Source organism: Hemiscyllium ocellatum, assembly GCF_020745735.1.
Source record: "Hemiscyllium ocellatum isolate sHemOce1 chromosome 15 unlocalized genomic scaffold, sHemOce1.pat.X.cur. SUPER_15_unloc_26, whole genome shotgun sequence".
Taxonomy (NCBI): Eukaryota; Metazoa; Chordata; class Chondrichthyes; order Orectolobiformes; family Hemiscylliidae; genus Hemiscyllium; species Hemiscyllium ocellatum.
In genome coordinates, this window is record NW_026867463.1 from 1,991 (window position 1) to 24,087 (window position 22,097).

General features: G+C 40.3%; 1 gene segment (V, D, J or C); it reads right to left on the reverse strand.

The window, feature by feature from the left end:
* Window positions 1-270: 270 nt before the first annotated feature.
* LOC132806776 (Ig heavy chain C region, membrane-bound form-like) lies at window positions 271-21,376 on the reverse strand. The segment is given in 9 exon segments: window positions 271-426; window positions 566-693; window positions 3,524-3,853; window positions 4,301-4,609; window positions 6,590-6,901; window positions 10,008-10,313; window positions 20,445-20,497; window positions 20,875-21,178; window positions 21,284-21,376. Coding segments are annotated over 9 exon segments (1,800 nt in total).
* Between the last annotated feature and the right edge of the window lie 721 nt (window positions 21,377-22,097).

A 22,097-nucleotide genomic window follows, 5' to 3' on the forward strand; every position in this document is an offset into this window, starting at 1 on the left:
AAGCATTTTTATCCAAAAAGTTGATGTAAAAGCTAACAGAAGTGAATATAATGGTTGGGTGCCACATTGAGACGAGAACACATGCGCTGTGAGGTGGGAATTTTCTGTACATCAGTAACAGTCACAAGAAAGGGAATACAAAGGCTCATCAGAAAGGGTAGGCAACCATTCTGAGTAAGGAACAAATAAAAACAAAACAAATGGGCTTCAAACAACAGGGAAGCTACAAATTCTTCCAACCACAACCATTTCAAAGATATCAAAGTAAAAACGAAAATCCATCAATTATTGTCTCAGTTACACACTGATAAACTGAAGTGATCTCACTGTGAGAGTCAGCAACAGGACAGATTGTAGATTGGGAATTCAGAGACCTTGATAAGCAGATCAGGAAAATCAAAGGGGTCCACAACTCATTCACTTAACCTGGAAAAGAGAGATAAAGCAATGACACAGATATTTATGATCAGGGACTTTCAGATTTAATGTTTATTCAATGGCACACTTAGAGATTTCACAAAACATATTGGGCTGTTTGGCATGAGAAAGATGTGATTATTCTCACCTTCACCAGAGTGACGGCAGCGCTGTAGAAAATACTCAGGAAGAACAAGGTGATGAACGTGGAAGCAGTTGTCCAGATGTTGCTGTTATCATCCTCATAGTCTTCAATCCAAGTGCGATCTATTGAATCTATGAATATAAAGCCGAGAGAACGCATTTAGATCGTTTATTGATCCAGATCGATCTATGTGTATCCAAGTCATGTAATTAGAGACCATTACATCTTCATAAAGCAGTCAGGTATTTCTCAAGTGTGACTCTTATCTGTATCCATCAGTGCATTATTGACTCTCAGCAAGAAATTACAAATACTGACTGCACATGTTCTTTCTTCATTGTCCATGTCAGAATGTTTTAAATTAATTTTCTTTTAATCTATTATTTAAGGATATTATTATTTGAGGAATGCTTATTACGAATGATTATTTTAATTATATCATTATATTTTAAATATAGGCTGTGACAGCACTTTAGTTGAAAATTGTGGCCATCACTGAATAAAAGTTCAAATGTGATTCTCACCTTTATGTATTGATGACCAATTGCTTGGCAAATCGTGAATATAAGTGACATCACAGTCAGGACATTGCTTCATATTTTTGTTTGTAGGATCTGTATATTTAGGAATAAGTTTTTGTACATGTGTCCCTTAATTTATTTGACCTACTGCTTGGTGTGTTTGGTTTCCCTTTAATGGTTGTGTATGTGGTTGAGTGCCTCTTACTTCACTCTTGCCCATGTTGGAGTCTGTGCATGAATAAACATATTCCTGTTCCTTTACTGCTAGTGTTCTCATGTGTTTGTGCACCGAAATTTTGGTCTTTTCACATTGTGTAAGCATCATTATGCGAATATGCCACTTCATTGTTGCCTATGCTTATCTTGTAATGTCTTTGTGAGTGTTCACTTTTCATTAGTGCTATCTAAAATGTGTGCTTATGTGTCTGTTTCAGGTCCTACCTAAACTAGGTTATTTTCATGTTATGCTTAATAAATGTTAGCATGCAACGTCATGTTTTGATGGATGTTTATATTTATATGATGATGTCTGCTTGTGTGGCAATCTTTCCCAAACCATCTCCTGAGAAGCTTGTTTGTGTTAGTGTTTGTGGATGCTTGCTGATGCTTGTGCTCATTATCCTTATTTAATAAACGCCCCTCTATTTATTGATCTATGCACTTGTGTGTCTGCATGTGAGACTCGGAATTTGTGTGTACGTGTGACATTGTATACATGCTGATCAATGTGGTTTAAAAATAACTAATTAAGCTGCCTCTGTCATCGTATGTTTGTGATTCTGAAAATGGGAAAATAATTATATTAATGTTTATCTCTGTGCACTTACGTGCCTGTATGAGTTGACATGTGGGAGGACATTTTTTGGAATTTGTATCTGTGTGTTCATGCGTGTATGTCTGTACGCATTGTGCTGTATGAATGTATATGTATTCATGCCCATTTGTGTGTTACCGTGTGTCTATATTTCTCATGGTTATGTGTGAGTACCCTGATCATTTGTTCAAATAATTTTCTTTCGGTGTATGTGAGTTTTTGTATGAGCTTAGGTGAGTGTTCAAGTACCACTTGCATGTGTGGCTCTGTGCGAGTATGCATGTGTGACATCTTATCTGTATGCACATTTGAGTGTGCACATCAATATGTGTCTTTAGGTGAGAGCCCATATATGTGTCATTCCGTGTGTATTTGCGATCATCTCTCTGTATCTGTTCTTATACCAGACTGCAATTTTTATTATTCTAATTTATTGTTCTAATTTTAATGGATTGCCTATAATTAGATTTGACCTTGGTGTTGTAGGAAACATTTCCCATCGTCGTGAAGAGATAAGCGTTTTATGAGCAACTCTTCTGTTGCAGTGATAGAATTTCTGTCTCTGAGAGAAATAGCGTGAGTTCAAATCCCCACTGCCCCAGAGATAACATTTCTGAATATGTTTATTAGAAAATGTCTACTTGTGTTCTGTATGTGAAACAAAATGATATCAGGTATTCGAATACCAGAATTGATCCCATGTGCTCCAGAAAACTGAGACAAAACTACAGAATTCAAACCGGGACAATGCAAACACCAGTTTTGGATTAGGGGAATCAATGTTAATCATTTGTTAACAGAGCCCAAGCATGTCCAACATGTTTCAAAGGTATTATTTTGCATGGAAATGTTAAATCTTTGGACAGTAAGCAAGAAGCTGACTGTTCCTGTTAGTAACGGGGTTACATTACAGAGGACATCTACCATGAAAACTCTGCACAGGGAGCAAGAGGACAGACCATTCATCGTTCCCCTCCCCTCTGCTCCACGACAACTTATCTGTCGATTCTCTTTGGTGTGAAAGTGAAGCTACATTCTGTCAACTCATGCACTGGTGCAAGATCCCTGGCAGTTCCCCAGAAACAACGGTTACATTCAAACTGTTCTGCACTCTTTACGATTGGTATGTTCCAATCAAATTTAATTTTAAAGTGTCTTAAATTTACATTTCCAATTGGTGCAATGTGGCAGTTTAAAACTGACATGAATTTTATAAGAATGTCCAATCAGGGGAATCAAGAACACCAAGTTCAAAACTCGTGCTCTACCCTGGACATAAAATGGACATTGTCAGATTTTGTCACAGAGGGATTTAGGATGGATAAGGTACTTGGCGGAATCCTGCAATGAGTGAGCTTTACTCTGTCTCTGACCCAGGGTGTATCTGAGCAGAGAACATTAACTGCACAAGACACTTGTCCTAGACCTGTTAATAACCCACTTTAACTACACAGATGGAATGTAAGTCAGAGTGAGAAACAACTCATTCAGTATTTAACTCACAACTGGAGGAAAAAGAAACTTTATTACTTCTGTTGAATTATTAAATGCAACTTTGAGATTTTTATTGACATGAATTAACAGTGTCCATCAGTGCAAGTGAAATGTTTACGAAACTCGGTTTACCGCTGGATTTATCGACTGTTCTGTTGATGATCTTCAATGGAATCGCTTCATGTCCCACCACACAGGAGTAAGAAGCACCGCTGGCCCACTCCTCCGCTGTAATGGATAACAGGCTGTAGATGAAGAAGGAAGTGTTGGCACTCTCTGCCATCACCTCGGTGTTCTTGTAGTTACTGGGATTCACCGGCTTGTCATTGTTTGTCCACTTGACGAAGATCTCTCGGGGGGAGAAACCTCTCACTAAACAGGTGAGGGAGAGAAACCTCTGTGCGGAGATTTCTTCTGTTGGTGGCAGGAGGACTGACACTGATGGCTCCAGCGGATTAATCACTGCAGAATATTTGAGACAAATATAAATCAATCAAAAACATCCTGAACCAATATCACAATTTCACTCAATATTAAAATACGCCATTTTTAATTTGGGATTTATTCACTTTTGTTTTCTAAAAGAGTACACATTCTGTTCAGTAAAAAAAGTAAAGTTTAATGTGAAAGTTGCCTCCATGTTTCCAGCCCACAACAAGGGCATTCTGTCCAATTGTCATTGCTGATGGTGACATCACAACCCAGGTTTCTTCCCACCTTATCTGATTTAATCAGAATACAATATCCTTTGGTCCATCTTTTTCTTAATCAGCTACTTAGTTATCCTGCCTTCAGATGCATCATAAATGCTCCCAACGGTGTTTGTTCATTACCAATCAAAGCCTGCCATTGATGTAACTGGATCTGGATTACACATGGGATGCTTTGTGTTTTAATCTCACCGCTCACCTTTCTCCTTGTGGATGGAGTCTCTCAGCGGAGTCGGTAGATTTTGATGGTTCACCACACATTCAAAAGTAACACCACTCAGCCAGGCTTCAGTAGAAATGTCTAATTTGCTGATCACGCTGTCGGGAGTCTGTCCAGGCTGGTCAGCAATCTCTGAGCTCAGAGGCTTCTTATCTTGTTTCCAGGTCACGCTGACTCCAGGAAGAAAATTGGACACAACGCAGGTTAACGTCACCGTCGCTTCCAGTAAGACTTGTTCGATTGGCGGTGGGAGGATTTTAACGGTGTGAGGGTGGCACTCGGTATCTTCTATGAAACAAAAATCAAAGTCAATGAAAAATGCCCCTTTATGATACAAACACCTAATCTTCAGATTACTTCTTCACAGGGTGAAGACACCACCTTCGAAATGGCAACTCCAACCATTGCTGAAACAATGCTTACTCTTGTTGATGTATTTTGATTTGTGAAAGCATTTGTGATTACCTGTGACATACCCTGTGTAATTATTCCAAAAGAACACTGGCTTTGTAACAAGTGAAAGCTGTGAAAAAAGTAAAATCATCGAAGATACCATGATGTAACCCATGGAATTACCTTTCTTTCAGAGTTTGTCTCTCACTTAAGACCATCTATTGATACTTGTGACAAGAGTAATCTGAATATAATGTGTTCATTTCCATGTTCATAACCCTTAGGTGCAAGTGCTGCTGGTCACGCTGACTGCCAAATCACATCCCAAATTTTGGACAAATTATAAGAAATAATAATTATTCTCTTTGCAGAGTTCTAAAGTGCTACAGGAGCAGTGAATATCCATGGAAATTCTGTTCATTATATTTAACGTGATCAAAAATACTTTGCGTTATTGGTGTGATGTCATTCTCTAATTTATGTCATTGTTCCTCGTGGGCTGAGTTTGGAGTAGATCTGAAAACAAGGCACTGAGTACAGCATTGGATATCGAGAAGGACACCCATCTCCTTAAGTCTTTCCCTCCATTCAGTTAGTTCATGACTGGTCTGTACTTTCACTTTATTTACCAAGCTACATTTTTTAATTTCTTCATAGAGCAGGGGAGAAAAAAAAACAAACAAAAGTGTCTTAAATTAATCTACAAACGTGATGGAAATGTACACTAATTTTATAGACATCCACTACCCACTGTGTAAACATCGCCACCCCAAACCAGGCTAAATCAGCTTGTCTCGAGTTCCTCGTTCATTCATCCCTATTGTAGCATTCTTACCAGAATTTATTCTCCTGCCTCATCCACTAATTACAGAGAGCATCTTAAAGAGGCTCAGTGAGATCACGTTTATCCCAGTTCATCAAATGTGATACCCACTTGGTCTGTGGTCTGATCCCATAAATGAAATTAAAGAACTCAGTACCAGATAAAAATCGATGTCGTACAATGTCCAAGGCCAACAGGTCATTCCTGAGCAGGGAGTGAAGCATTGAACGCATTTTGATTTATTTTCAAGTTAGGGTCACTGCATATTTTAACCACGTCATTTTGAGACCACAACATCATAAGATAGAGGATCAGAATAAGGCTGTTCGGCCAATCCAGAGTTTAGATCAGAATGATGCTGGAAAAGCACAGCAGGTCAGGCAGCATCCGACGAGCAGGAAAATCGACATTTGGGCTAAAGCCATTCTATGGTCTTCTCCCCACAATAAACAAGAACCGATCCATCTCTGGCTTGAATATACACAATGGCCTGGTCTCCACAGCCCTCTGCAGCAACAAGTTCCACAGATTCATCACCCTCTGGCTGAAGAAATTCCTCCCCATCTCAGTTCTAAACAGTGCCCCTTTGACCCTGAGACTGTGCCCTTGGATCCTAGTCTCGCCTACCAGTCAAAACATCTATTTACATTCACTCGACCTCAGTCTCTCAGTATTTTCTATGTTTCAATTAGATATCTCTCCAATATCCCCCCTCCACCCCCAAACTTATCCTTGAAGCCACTACCAGGCAAGGATTCATCACTCTGAATGCCTCTCCCAGCATGGTCAGGCAACAAACTATTTAACAAACTATTTAACAAAGCTCACTGTCTATATATCTACCTTCAACAGAGAGGAAACATGCTTTTCTGACTTGCCAAAATGTTGAATTATGAGCAATGCTAATGTAACATTCAAACTGAAATGAGATACGTGACATGCTGGGAAATGAGAAGCTGTACCGTGCTGTTTACTACGCCTGATAAATTAGTGTGTTTGATTCACATCAGAGTTCAGAGTGATTTGTAGCTCTCCCAGTATGTGTCTCTTACCCTGGAGTGCGGTGATGTTTTTACTTTGAATGTTCTCTTCGTGAGTGACCTGGCAGGTATAGACTGCGCTGTTGTACCATTCACCATAAGGGACCATCAGCCGACTCGTCACCGAGAAGTTCCCGTTCGCCTCACACACGGGAGACGTGAAGAAGCCAGAATCCAAGCGTCGGCCATTTTTCAACCAAGTCACGTTGATTGCCTTCGGATGGAAATCGATGATTGAACAAACGACAGTTGCAAACTTGCTGCTTGCGATTTCTTCACTGGAGCTCACAGTTAGGAGAAGAGTTGGTGGGAGAGGACCTGTACCTTTAGGAAACACATCGCATAAATTATCTGATGAATTTCATAACAAATACAATCAGTTCTCATATATCAAGGTTTCTTGTGATTAATGGATACAAGAATCATAATTGTGCAGAGTGCTGGAGAAGCTGGGATCCACACAGAAAGATCATCAGGACAATGTGAAAGGCTAAAATTATTGGACACAGCAAGGGAGTCAAGGAGGCATAGAAACTATAGGCCGGTAACATCAGAAGGGAGATAGCAACATTGGATGGTATTCGTTTTAATGACAGAGTCTGATGATCAAGGCAGATGAATTACCGGCATAAATGAGGAAATGATGCTGTTGCGATCACGGAGACATATTGAGAGCGGGGCAGGAGTGGCTATTCAATTTTCCAGGATTTAGTGCCTTCAGGCGAGACAGGGAAAGATGGAAAAGGATGGGGGCAGGGGTTTGCGGCACGGAATGTTGCTTCTGTCACAATTCTGACAAGAGTATTTTAGGCTGTAAAGAGAAATGAAATCATAGATACCTCCTCGAACAAAGGCAAATGGACAGTACTTCAAAACCAAAATACAGCAAACATAACTACTGGGAGAGCACGATAGGCCTTACTATAGGTCCAAAAGACCAAGTGCAAATACATGGATAAATTTCAGAGATATGTAAATTAAATAGGGGAATGAGAAGAGAGGTTTTTAACTTCCTCAGCATAGGCTTGGATATTCATTTTGTCTAACGTTTAGAGGGAGCACAATTCTGAAAATGCCCCCAGGAGAATATTTAAACAAAGTATGTGTTAATACAGAGAATTTTAATCCAGACCTTGCAAGAGAGGGGTGAACCTGAACTTAACTTTTGGGAATGAAGTCGACCCAGTGGGTAAAACATCAATGGTGGTGCACTTTGCAGACAGCGATCGTAAATCAGTTGGATTTCAGATTGTACTGCAAAGGAATAGAAATTGGCCCAAAGTTCTGAAAAGGGGAAGGACAATTTTAGTAAGATCAGGTAATGACTTAACCAGAGTGGACTGGAAGCTGACACTTATTGGTAAATCTGAGTCAGAGCAGTGTGAAACATTTAAGAAAGAGACAGGAAAATCATAGGGAGGACATTTCTCAGGAAGCCACTGAATGGGACCAAGAATGTAGCGTGCTCTGGATACCAAAGGGCATGGAGGGTGAGATAAGGAGAAACAAGGGAGGCTTCCTGTCTATACTGAAATCTCAAAACAATAGAAATTAGTATGGAGTACAGAACGCGCAAGGGGGAGTTTGAAAGACAAAGGAATTAGAAGAGCAAAAGGGACCATGAGAAAATAATAGGAGTCAAAATAAAGGAAAATATTTTTAAAAGTTACAGGCTCATTCATAATAAAAGAATTATTCGGGAAACAGTAATGCCCATTAAGTGTTATTATTGGAGTGGAGCCGGAGGATTAGGTTGTGGTCAAAACGAATGTGTTGTGTCAGTGTTCACTAGTAAGAGGGACAATGTGGGGACAGAAATCATGGAGGAGTGTTGTGATGTACTTTCAGAAATTAGGGCACATGACGTGATGTTCTGTGTTGTCTTGCTAAATGAAAAGTGGTTATATTTCCAGGGCAGATGAAAAGTATACCAAGCGGTTGAGCGATGCAAGGGATGAAATAGTTGGGTCGCTAACAATAATTTAGAATTACTGTCTGGCCACAGCAGTTGTGCCAAGTGAGTGTAGATCAGCCAACGTTGCACTGTTACGCAGGACAAAGGAAGGGATAAATAATGAAAACACAGATCTGTCAGGCTAGTCTCAGTGGTAGGGAAACTATTGAAAAGTGAAATTAGTCTTCATTTGGAAGATAAATCAACAATTTTCAGCATAGTTTTATTGAGAGAAAGTCATGTGTAACAATTTGATAGTAGTTTTCAGAGAGATAACTCGATGTCCAGATGATAGCAATAATCAGAGCCAATGGGATCCGAGTTAATTTGACAGATTGGATCGAGAACTGGCTGAGTGATGGGAGCAGGGGATAATAGTCATCGGGTGTCTGGGTGACTGGGAATCTATGTCTCCTGGTGTTCTGTAGGGATTGGGGTTGATTTCCACGTTATTTCTCTTACATACCAATGATTGAGACTCAAATTTAGGAGGATTAACCAGTGAATTCACAGATGAAATGAAAACTGTCATGTTGGTAAGTCATGAGCATTATGGCTTTAGATTGTAGGAGGATATAAAAGGGTTGGTTGTATGTGAAGAGAAGTTGCAAATGGAAATTATTCTGGATAAATGTAAGGTAATGTAATTCGGCAGAAGAATCTGTGAGGTATGACATTTTGAATGGTGGAACCCTGGAAAGGCCTGAGGATCTTTGGTGCATGTACCCACCGATCCCCTATAGTACTGTGTCGTCTGGATAAAGAGACTAAGGAGGTGGGAGGATATTTGCTTTTATTAGCCTAGACATTGACAATGAAGAATCGGGAGATGATACTGGAACTTGATAGAACACTGGTTAGGCCATACTGAAGCGTTGTGTGCATGTTATCGAAAGAATGTGATTACACTGAAGGCATTATTGATGAGATTTGCCAGGATCTTGCCTGGGTTGGAGGGTTTTAGTTATGAAACTAGATGAGATAGACAGGGGTTTTCCTTGGAGCAGAGGAGAATTAGGGAGAAGATTATCATGATGTCTAGAATTATTTTAGGCATAGACTGGGTAAACTGGATGAAACCTTTCCCCTTGATGGAGAGATCAATGCCTCAGGGGCACAGGGTGAAGGTAAGGCCAGGAGGTTCCAAGTGGATCTCAGGGGAAAACAAAATCAAACAGAGGGTGGTGTTAGCCTGGAGCTCAGCACCTATAAGTCATGTAGAGACTGAGCCCCTCATAATAAGTATGAAGTATTGAGATGCATCCTTGCAAGGGCAAGTCACACAAGGCAATGGATCATGTGCTGGCACATGAGACTGGAATAGTTAGGTGGCTGTTATTGATAGGCGTAAACTGGATGGATCAAAGGGCCTTTTTCCTGTACTGTATAAGGTGATTCTGTGAAAATGGTTATAAATAATGCCTTATTCATATTAATGCCAGATGCTCTGTTTATCTCAGTTCCCACAATACGTACCACATGGCATTTCTTTGCTCTTGTGAGACCCGCTGTGTTGAACCTCACAGTAGATTTTGCTGGGGCAATCTACCGCTGACCCGGGCAGGGTTAACTGGCTGCTCAGGGTGTAGGTTCCCTTCTTGTTTCTCACTGATGGGTAAGTCTTCAATCCACCATTCGTGATTAGCACCCCACCTTTCTTCCAGGTTACCTTGGTGACGTCTGGGGAATAGTCCATCACCAAACAACCAAAGATTGTCGAACCGGTGCTGTGCTCCTCACAGGAGGAGACCAGGCCATAAAGCGTGGGGGGAGATGGTGTCTCTACAATAGAATGACCAATTGAGCATGTTAGTTTCTGTTAATTTGACCTTATCAGTTACTCAAATGTATCCTCAGCTGTAACCGTTTGCCAGTATGCTCCCGCTGAAGTCTGCAGCATAACTGGAGTTTATTTTTGTTTCCTACCAGTTGCTGATCATGATCATTGGTTCCCTCTTGAGAAACATGCCCTCGACCTTGACCATTGCCATATCATTTAGGAAGAAGAACATCCTGATCCCACCCCAGTAACTGTTTGAAGATCTCACCAATTGACACTTTCATTGGATTGCTGTGAAGAGCAGAGAAGTTTCACAAAATACAAACCAAGGAAATGCAGATTCATCGAAATTCTACAGTGTGTGCAATTAGGCCATTTGGCCCAACAAGTCCACACCCACCCTCTGAAAAGAAACGCATCCAGACCCATTCCTCTACCCTATTATGCTACGGTTAACCCTGACTAATGCATCTAACCTCCCAATCACTGAACACAACATTTGCAATTTCCCCAGCTTGTACAGATTTGGACTGTGGGAGGAAATGCACACAGATATGGGGAGAAAGTGCCAACTCCACACAGACAGTCACCCGAGGCTGGAATGGAGCCAGAGTCCCTAGCACTGTGAGGCAGCAGCGCTAACCATGGAACCAGCGTGCCGCCCCACTAGGTACCGTGCTGCTGGAAATACCCAACAGCTGGCAGTACCCCCGGAGAGAAATCAGAGTGAATCATAGAACATAGAACATCACAGTGCAGTGCAGGCCCTTCGGCCCTCGATGTTGCGCTGCCCTGACATACTAATATGAAGCCCATCCCACCTACACTATTCCATGTACATGCATAGGCCTGTCCAATGACAACTTAAATGTACTTAAACTTGGCGAATCTACCACCATTGCAGGCAAAGCACTCCATACCCTTACTACTCAATGAGTAAAGAAACTACCTCTGCTATCTGTCTTATACCTATCTCTCCTCACTTTAAAGTTGTGTCCCCTCGTGTTTGCCATCCCCATACTTGGAAATCAGGTCCAGTGAGCCTTCCTCACTTATCAATGCAAGACAGAATGTTCTCTCTGGGAGGAAGGTCACTGCAGCAGCAGCAGCACAGGCAGGAGCTGTGCACTGGGACGGGGAGGATGGCTGCCACGGCTGAACTCAGGCCAATTGTCTGGAAGTTGAAACATCTAATTTACAATGATCTGAATTCTGGAGGCCTCTGAAAAATGGAGGACCATTAAAGTTCAGAGACTTTGGAGTGTTACAGCTGAGTATTTATGTAAATATGATTTGAGAAATGAACAAGTAATCTTTAACTTTAATAACTATCAAACTGATACGCAGTTCACCACCAAACCTCATCTCTCAGACTAACCACTGCACTTACTCTGCCTAGACCTAAATTTCCACTCACATTGACAAACCCCACCCTGCTATACACCCATTCATGCCCGGAACACACAACCCCCTATCACACAAAACACATCCAAGGCAATCCATATTGACAGTGTAGCTGAGCAGAGAGATCTTGGTGCCCATGTACACAGATCCCTAAAAGTTGCCAGCCAGTTTGATAGAGTTGTTAAGAAGGCATACTTTGTGCTGGCTTTCATCGATAGAGGGACTGAGTTTCAGAACCACTAGGTAAGGTTGCAGCTGTACAAAACTCTGGTGTGGCTGCACTTGGAGTATTGTGTACTGTTCTGGTCGCCACATTATAGAGAGAATGTGGAAGCTTTGGAAGAGTTCAGAGGAGGTTTACCAGGATGTTGTTTGGTATGGCGGGAAGGTTTAATGAGGAAAGGATGAGGGTCTTGAGGCTGTTTTTGTTTGAGAGAAGAAGGTTGACTTAATTGAGACATAAAAGATAAACAGAGGGTGGACAGTGAAAGTCTTTTTCCTTGAATAGTGATGGCTAGCAGGAGAGGACATAGATGACAGATGTCAGAGGTTGTTTCTTAACTCAGAGAGTGGTAGGGGCATGGAACGCACTGCCTGCAACAATAGTACACTCGCCCACTTTAAGGGCATTTAAAAGGTCATTGGATAAACATATGGATGAAAATGGAATAGTGTAGGATAGATAGGCTTCAGATTTTTACACTGACCTGTGGAATCATCGAGGGCTGAAGGGCCTGTACTGCACAGTAATGTTCTATATTCTATATTCCAGATGGACATATGATCTCAATTCCTTTCAGTCATTTACACTCCTGCCGCCCTGTACCTGGTCCATGGTGAACGTGGCCCTTACCGGACCTGACACCATCATTTCCACAACAGCCCACTACCCAAGACATGACCTCAGCCCTTGATCACTGACCTCTCACCTTACCCAAGACAACCTGTGCACATTGCATCCTAGCTCCTTTGGCATCTGTGCTTTACAACCTACCATTTTGCCAGACTCTGAGCTTTGTATTTTGACAACACGTCCACCTGTCACTTCATTACAGTGACCTTCCACCCCCTGAAACATCCTGGCACCCTGCCCATCTCTACACTAACCAGCCTGGCATCCTGCCCACCTCTCCATAAACCAGCCTGGCAAAGACAGACCTCCTGCATTTCAGCTCAAACTACCCCTCACCTACCAAGCACAATTCGACCAAATTATCCTGTGACCATTACCATTTCCCTTGATGCCACCTTGCCAGACAGAGTGCACGCAAGCTTACCCAGCAGCCAGCCTACCAGCCCAAACTTTCCCACATGCCCAATCTAGCCCCTCACTTGCTCACCACCTTCCAACTTTGAGCCTATCCACCATAAAGTCAGTGAGACATAAAGTCGTACAGCACCGAAACAGTTCCCTTGGTCCAGCCCATCCATGCTGACCGGAGTTCCCAAATTAAACTCATTCCACTTGCCTGCCTTTGGCCCATATCCATCCAGACCTATCCAGTTCCTGTAGCTGTTCAAATGGCTTCTCAATGTGGGACCTAGCTCTGCATTTACCACTTCCTCTGGCAGTTCATTCCAATGTTTTGGACAATTACAACATGAAGCCCTAACTCCTGCACTCAGTGCTCTGACCAATGAAGGTATGTGCGCCAAACACCTTCAACACACTAGGTACTTGAGACAACGCTTTCAAGAATCTATGAGTCTTGAATCTATGAATTTCTGTGGTGGAGAATTCCAAACGAATTCACCATTCTTGTGTTGAACAGTAAACAATCAGGTTCAATGTTATCAGTGTGTTGGGAAGATTGATGAGCAGCAAGATTAATGATGATCCCATGAATGGAATAGCCTTCTAGAGAGGCCGAGATGCCTTCTTCAGCTTCCATTTTGCATGCTGACATGTCCGTTCGGCAGCATATTCCAAAATTGTGATCCTTGAGGATAAGGGCACACATGCATGTGAAGCTTTCCTCCATATCAGACTTCAACTTAACTCTCAACTATTTCCCTGCCCGTTTCCTCTTCCTCAATCACAGCCATGGGACTTACTTCCAAACAGCGCTGTGAATATGCTAATACCACACAAACTTCAGCAATTCAAATAGACTGATGACAACTTGTTTCTCAAGGCGATATAAAAAGTCTGACACTTCCACACCTGTCTCGAGATTCAAACAACCACTAGAAGAATTGAAAATTATTTGAGGCACTTGTGTGTCTACACAAGATGACATGATTTCCTTTTTTTAAAAATCACACAACACCAAGAAAACTAGCTTTCGGAGTGACGCTCCACTATCACCTGATAAAGGAGCGTCACTCCAAAAGCTAGTGTGCTTCCAATTAAACCTGTTGGACTATAACCTGGGGTTGTGTGATTTTTAACTTTGTACACCCCAGTCCAACACCAGCATCTCCAAATCATGGTTTCCTTTTGAGTGATTTGACTGTGTTTTCACTGAATGAACAGAGCTATTTCTTAATCATATAATAGGAATGAAGCTTCCCTCATTTTTAGCAACTGCTGAAAATGTATTGCTGGAAAAGCGCAGCAGGTCAGGCAGCATCCAAGGAGCAGGCAGCATCCAAGGAGCCCTTCCTGAAGAAGGGCTCATGCCCGAAACGTCGATTCTCCTGCTCCTTGGATGCTGCCTGACCTGCTGTGCTTTTCCAGCAACACATTTTCAGCTCTGATCTCCAGCATCTGCAGTCCTCACTTTCTCCTCATTTTTAGCAAGGCAATCACACATTATATTTCTTGATTCCAGGGAAGTATAGTGTTAAATTAATGAAATATGATGATTGGGATGTTTCAATTGGAAATTGTCAGATATTTAAAGTTTACTTTCATGAGCAATTAATCCCAGCCTCATTGTGTCACAGTACTCACAGGAATGTCTTTCAGAAATGGTGTCTCCCTTTGTTATGGGCAGTCAAATCAGTAAATCTGGGATAGCTTTTGCTTGTTAAACAAAGGTGTTAAAGAGCTTTAGCCAAAGGGAGATCTGTGGATTGAGCTCACAGATGCACCATGATCTAAGTAAGTGGGGGAACAACTAGAGGGGCTGAGTGCCCTCCTCTTGTTCCTACCTTCCTATCATTGTGTCATTCATTAAGCTAGCACTGGCCGTGAATACTTTTGATTAAAATATTTCGATAAATTAATTGTTTCACACATGCTTTAAAAAAAACTTCTGTTGATTATTTTGAACGGGATCACTGACATTCTCTATTTGAGTGATCAAAATAACTTCCACCCAATTACAGCAGCCACTGCACTCTGCAGTGTGTTGTTACTTCATAATAGTTTCTTGTGAAACTACAGCTCGAGATCAGGGCACTCAAATTCAATAATATCTCTGAACATTTGCAATTTGTTCAAATGCATCCTTTCTCTGAAGAACGTGTTTAATCGAACAGAACGTTTTTCAATGAAACAACAAACTTTAAATGCTAGAAAACCAAAATAAAGACAGAAACGTCTGAAGAAACTCAGCAGGTCTAGCAGCTCCTGTGGAGAGAAGGCAAGTTTAACCTTTCCCATCCAGAGACCCCCTCTTCACCAAATTGTTTTCATGTTTTTGGCACAAGAGCTCACACCCGTTGAGATAAACAGTGATTCCGTTGGCTTGACTCCTGTTGAAAAAAGGATTCTTAGCAGAGGTACTGGATGGTCTGAGATAGCAATGGAAGACCAACTGAAAAGCTATCACCATCTGCTGCAAGTGTTGGATTCAACAGAAACCCCCACAGTACTGAACAATCAAATTCAGCTACAGCACTGGTTTAATATAAAGTAAAACAGCTTAAGCAAAATCTCATCAAATATACTTTGAAAATGTTTCATTCGGGATTATTTATAAATGATATTGTTAGGACAGCAAGTCAAAAGCTGGGATTTCTTTGAGCACTTACTCCATTAACCCCATCTAGCGATGCCCAAAAGCTTGTGAACAAATATTGATCTGGAAAAAGCTGCTAACCACCAAAATTCTGTTTAATGTCTAAGAGACACAAGTCAGGACAGCGATTGAATAGATTTCAGTGGCCTCTGTGAGTGGAATTCCAACAAACACCCAAACATCTCAATCTGCTTTCTTGTACTGAAGTAACCTGATAAGAGATGGTGTTACATACCTCTCTAATAGGTTGTAAGTGAACACAGGCCACCTGGCACAGAATCAGGGACCCTACCACAACATCACAACAGACCTGAACACAATGAGCTCGACACTATCACGGAGAACACAGCTCACCTGTTTTGACAGTTTATAAACCATGTTAGTTATTAACACCTTCCAACAACCAGGGATTGTTCCAGAATGTTTGTACAATGAAAGTAACATTTCAACATTTATCCAAGAATACTTTGACAGCTGCTCCAAATTGTTCAAACTCAATGGGAACTACAGAGCAATAAAACTAGGAATTGCATTGCCATCAATTCACTGTCACTAGATTCCAACCTCGAACTCCCTTCCTCTTTCCCCTGTGAATGTTGCTGCACCAGACGGTCTACTTAGTTTGAAAAAGATTAAAATATTTTGAAGTGTAATAAGACCATCGCCAGTAACATTAAAAGCTGATAATAAGTTTTCAAATAATAAGATGCAAAAAAAATTCTGATTTTACATTGTGCCATGAAACATCTCCTGCATAACTGAGGCACAAAGAAAATATGCAGCATATTTCCCTCTGCCTCGCTCAATCAAATATCTCTTGTTGTCAACAACCAATTTCAAAACTCTTGCTATCTGCCTTTTGTTCCTGAAACATTCGTTCTGATTGGAACAACTTAGTCAGGGCTCTCAATTCTGAGGCACCTAATCAAATATTGTATTTCTGGCAGATAAAAGTGGTTTTGAAGCGCGAGATAAAATTGAACTGTCTGAGATTCAGGTATCCGAACTGGACAATTTATAAATGGTCAGGACCGTGGACAAGTTAGTCAGAGATAACACTGAAACAAACTGTACAACAGACTTAATCCCAGAGGATACATTGCTCAACTCCTCACGTCAAATATATTCACTGTAATTGAATATTCATCAGAGGAACTAACCAGTGGATTAATGTGAACGAGAATGTGTTCACAATGAACATAAATAACCACTGAGTTCATAAACTTAATAAGTCATTGTATTTAACAAAATTATTGAGGTGGGAAATATCGCCAATTAAAGCACAGATCTGGAGGAAATGGATTATTCTCTAAATTATTTTTACATATTCTTAAAACGTTCCTCGAATTGTGGAGATTTTGCATGCACTGCATAAATAATACTGCATTCCAGTGTGGAAAGCATTTCTGTTGAAGGAATTAGGGCAAGGTTATTTTCTTGTTAACTGCTTGTAATGAACTAAAATGTTGAAAAAGGTATGAATTGAAAACATGCTTCTGTCTGGAGTTGCCCACTTTAACGGATGTCTAAGTAAATGTGGGCACTGCTGCCTCACAGATCCAGGTACCCAGGCTCGGTTCCAGCCTCGGGTGACGGCCTATGTGGAGTTTACACAATCTCCCCTGTGTCTGTGTGGATTTCCTCCCAAAATCCAAAGATGTGCAAGTCAGGTGAACTGGTCATGCTATATTGTCTATAGTGTTAGGTGCATCAGTCAGGGGTAAATATAGGGTAGGGGAATGGGTCTGGATGGGTTCCTCTTCAGAGGGTCGGTGTGGACTTGTTGGGCCAAATGGCCTGATACATACTGCAGGAAATCTAATCTAAATGATTGTTACACTGAACTAAAGTGAGCAGATTCCTTCAGATCGCTACATTGCAATAAATCGATCAAGTATATTAATTAAAATAAATATTACTCTATTTTCAGTGTTTGAATAAACAATGTGCTCTGTTATCCTCTAGTTCATGTCTTCTGCAAATTTGTGAACTCTGCATACGCCTGAACACATCGATGTAAAATGAATTTTCTGCGTTTGCAGCAAGTACTCCCATGGTTTTAAGAGGAGAGTTCCTACAGTATGGAAACAGGCCATTTGGCCCAACAATTCCACACTGACCCTCTGAACAGTAAGTAGCCCACCCAGACCCATTCCCCCTAATTTATATTTGTCCTTGACTAATGCACCCTAACCTAGACATCCCTGAACACTAGGGCTGTGCTAAACTGCACAATCACCTGACCTGCACATCTTTTGGACTGTGGTAGGAAACCACAGCGCCCGAAGGAAACCCACACAGACACAGGGAGAATGTGCAAACTCCACACAGGCAGTCACCCGAGGGTGGAATCAAATTTGGGACCCTGGCGCTGTGAGGCAGCAATGCCAATCACTGAGCCACCATGCTGCCCTGGAGTTCATGAGTGGATTACTTTAATTAATTCGAAATTTGGTTGGTCACATAATTCACTAGAGCAGTTGTTTCCTGAAGAATGACTCTTCAGTTGATATTTTGTTGTAAAATGTAACTATTTATTTAAAATGCACAGATTGGGAACACCTAAAGCACTGTGCAGGTTAAATAATTCAGTTAATGTTTTATTTTTATCCTGCAAATCCAGTTTAATCAGGGACATAACAATTAATTAACTCAAGTTATATGTGAAACTGATCAAAGCAGTGAAACTGATCTGTTCTTCATAGAATTGAGCAGAATTTCCAAATGGTCTTTGCCAATGATCTTTTCCAGCCAGAAAAATATGTATGTAGTGTACAGCGGAATTGAAAGGTGTTTCTTGATCAATTATAGCACAGTCATGGTATTTTTGCTCAAGAGCAAGAACAATTAGAACATTCGACTTTTGAAATTCTATTTATATTTCTCTATGACTTGTAAACTGTTTAAAGACAGACCTTGTGATTGAACTAGATAGTTGAGTTTCGAATTTGGATTGTAAAGCATGGATTAGATTAATCCTTAATTATTTATTTTAAGTAAAAATAGCACCTGAAGGTATCTGTTTTCCCTTCATTTCTAAAACCTGTGCGATTTGCCTTTCACTTTATCATAGACTTTATGAAATTTTAACTCGCATGCTGATTGCATTGAATGAGGAAAGAGCAGTTCACTGTCACCAACCGTGTTAACATTGCAAAAACAATGTAGAAACCAGAAACGGTTTCCCAAATATAACACATTTAATGTTACCCAAGCACAGTCCCTCCTCAACAGATCAACGATCACCAGATCACAACACGGTATGTTTGCAGCAGAACTAGCTCTGCAAACATTTTCGACAGAACCAAGGACATGATGTCACCTCACAAATAAAACCAAATTGAAGTCTAACAAAGCTGCTCAGAATCAAGCAAACTAATGATTAAATTGAATAGAAATAACAGGTCATAATAGCAACCTTGTTTTGAGGGGACTTAACACTTAAAGCTGTAACGTTTCTGGCAATAGTTCAATTTATTTCTAACCTGCACACCCTTCCTGATCATGACAATCTTGTGCAGCGCACAGTAGAGTGGGGTTGAAGGCATATATTGATTAATCACCTCATGGTCAAAACAAAATTACTGAATGGACAAATATTACCACATTATAATTTTAAGTTAGTTTCAATTACGTGATCTGATCAATTCTGCAGTTTCAGATTTAGGTCCCAAATTTTATTTTGAATGAGGCTACTCAAACAAAATTCAGTTCGTTTACAATTAGAACGGAGTTTTTTTTTAAAAGTCAATCCATTAAAAACTCGTTTTTTTTTCATTTCTCACACATCTGGGTTTCTGCCTTAAGTTGTTTTTCAGACCGTTACAAATGGATGTAATGTTTTCAATCAAGCAGAGAAAAATATGTCATATAAGTTTAACAAATGCAGAAATGATTCATGAAAAACAAAAGAACTTCACAAATATTGGTAATGAAAAGTATTCCAGAGAGTCAATCTCCTCACCAGAAAGAAAACTTCGATTCAGAAAGCATGAAAACGCAGATCAATTTCACAAACTGAATAAGAATCCAATCAACTCAATTCAACAGAATCAAGGAAAATAAAATCAGAATCCAATCAACTCAAAACAACAGATTTGAATGAAACATAATCAGAATCCAACCAATTCAATTCAACAGAATCAAATAAAACAATTTCAAAAGTCAATCAACACAATTCAACAAAACCAAGTAAAAACAAAGTCAGAATCCAATCAACACAGTTCAACCCGAATCAACTAAAACAAAGCCAAAATCCAATCAACTCAATTCAACAGTAAAACAAACTCCGAATCTAATCAACAGAATGCAATATAGCACCGCAAGAAACTTTGATGACAGTTTCTAACCTGCTTGTCATCAACAAAATTAACAAAATAAATGAGAAAATATAATCATGGTAAGAACATATATTCAAGAAATGAATAATGATATTTTAGCATATTTTAGTCATGTTTGGTAATATCTTGAACATCTATGAATTCGTAGCATTTGTTGTTGATAATAAAACTCACAGTCAGGGTGTCACTGACATTAAACATTATTTATAGCTGACTGATTAAGAGACATTAGGTGTTTCAAGTAACCCAGCCACATAGAATGTCCATCTGATCAAAAAAAAGAGATACACTGAGCAAATGACTCCATCATCACCATTTTAACTATTTGCTGAGCCTTAACTGAAGTCTATAATCAGTCTGAACAAAAATCAATCCGAACCAAACCAAACTCAGCACAGAATCTGAGTTTCATTTAATTCAGAAATTAGTCACATGAATGGAAAGTTTTTAAAAAGTCACTAAGAATGTTCAAAGTTCTTACCTGAAGTCACTGTCACCATGGTCCCTTGGCCCCAGTAATCAAGATAGTACCAGCTATATCACTGTGAGACACGTTGTGTCAAATACTATGACAGACTGTAAACTGTAAAATGCAAATAATTTCTTCACTTCCTAGAAAGCAGTGATTCAGACTCCTCTAAAAATGATTTGGTGCATTATTTCAGCTTTTACTATTCATTGTATTTTGAAAGCTTGGAATACTTTTCCAGGTTTGGTCTGCATTTAACTTGACAATCAACACGAAGAAGGTAGAAAACAATTATACATTTGTACAAACTAGCACGACTGGATTGTGTTTAAATTGCATCTCACATTATTTCTCGCTCCTGCCACGGTAGAAATCACCAATTTGAGATAAATCCTTGTCAGTGGTTATTGTATGAGGATGTCGCTGTGCACAGCATTGTGACCCACTTGCACAGTAATAGATGGCGGTGTCTTCGATCTTCAGGTTAGTCATCTCCAACGCGAAAATGTTCTTTGAAGTGTCTTTGGACGCACTAAATCGACCCTTAATCGCTGGTGCATAGTTATTGCTGGATGAACTATAGTAGCTAACCAGCCACTCCAGACCCTGGCCGGGAACCTGGCGGACCCAGCTCATGTAGCTGCTGCTGAGATCGAACCCGCTGGTTTTACAGGTCAGTTTCAGGCTGCCTGAGGGACGGCCAGTCTCTGCCTCTGGCTGGGTCAAAACAACCTCCGACTGGACACCTTTAAAAAAGACAAGAAATAAACCATGAGCATTACTTTTACATTCCTGAGGTAGACTAACATTGAGACAGCAACAAAGACAGACTTAAACAAAAAAACACTCACATGATAAGAAAGTCAGTAATAAACTGAGAAAAATTGTCGACACAATCATTCTGATAACTTCTGGGAAGCGGTTCTGTCAAGATCTTTCTAAACAAAGCCGACCCAGGAGTGTTGAATTACGGTCCAGTGCCTAGGATTTATATGGCTATCGGAAAGGGCAGGCTCACAGCTTCCGCCTGTTGGTTTCCTGCTGGAGACTGAGACTGGATCCTGGTCTCAGCTTGCACAGCCCCAACACATGGGCGCATGTCTTTACGAGGTTATGCTTAAACATGGATATATACACATCTTGGGATATTTATTTTGCTGAATAGCTTCTTTGGGAGTTTTTTTTTAAATGGTGGAAGTAAAATTGAGTACCTTCAGGTCTATTTCACATGATAGTTGCAAGTATTTTGTTTTAAAATAAATTCATTCGGAAGTTAGCTCCCTTTATTTCTACATTCATTCACAAACAGATAAAACTAAAATCGAAGTTCAAACGTATTACTAGCTAGGAAAACAATTGAGTTTTTTTTTCCAGGACACTGCCAGTCTCTGTCCCACTACAAAATAACATGTAATTCATACTAAACATTTCAAAATTCAATTTAGGCAACTGAATACAGAGCGTGTCCAAAGTGATTATATTCAGAATATTCAATTAGAAGTTAACTCCCTTTAATTCTACATTCCACCACAAGCAGATAAAGCTAAAAAGAACTTCAATCATATTATTAACCAACAAAATGAGTGACTTTATTTTTGCTGTCACTCAACGTCTCTCTCACTTTACAAAATAACATCCCATGTCTAATCTGCGTTTCTAAATTCC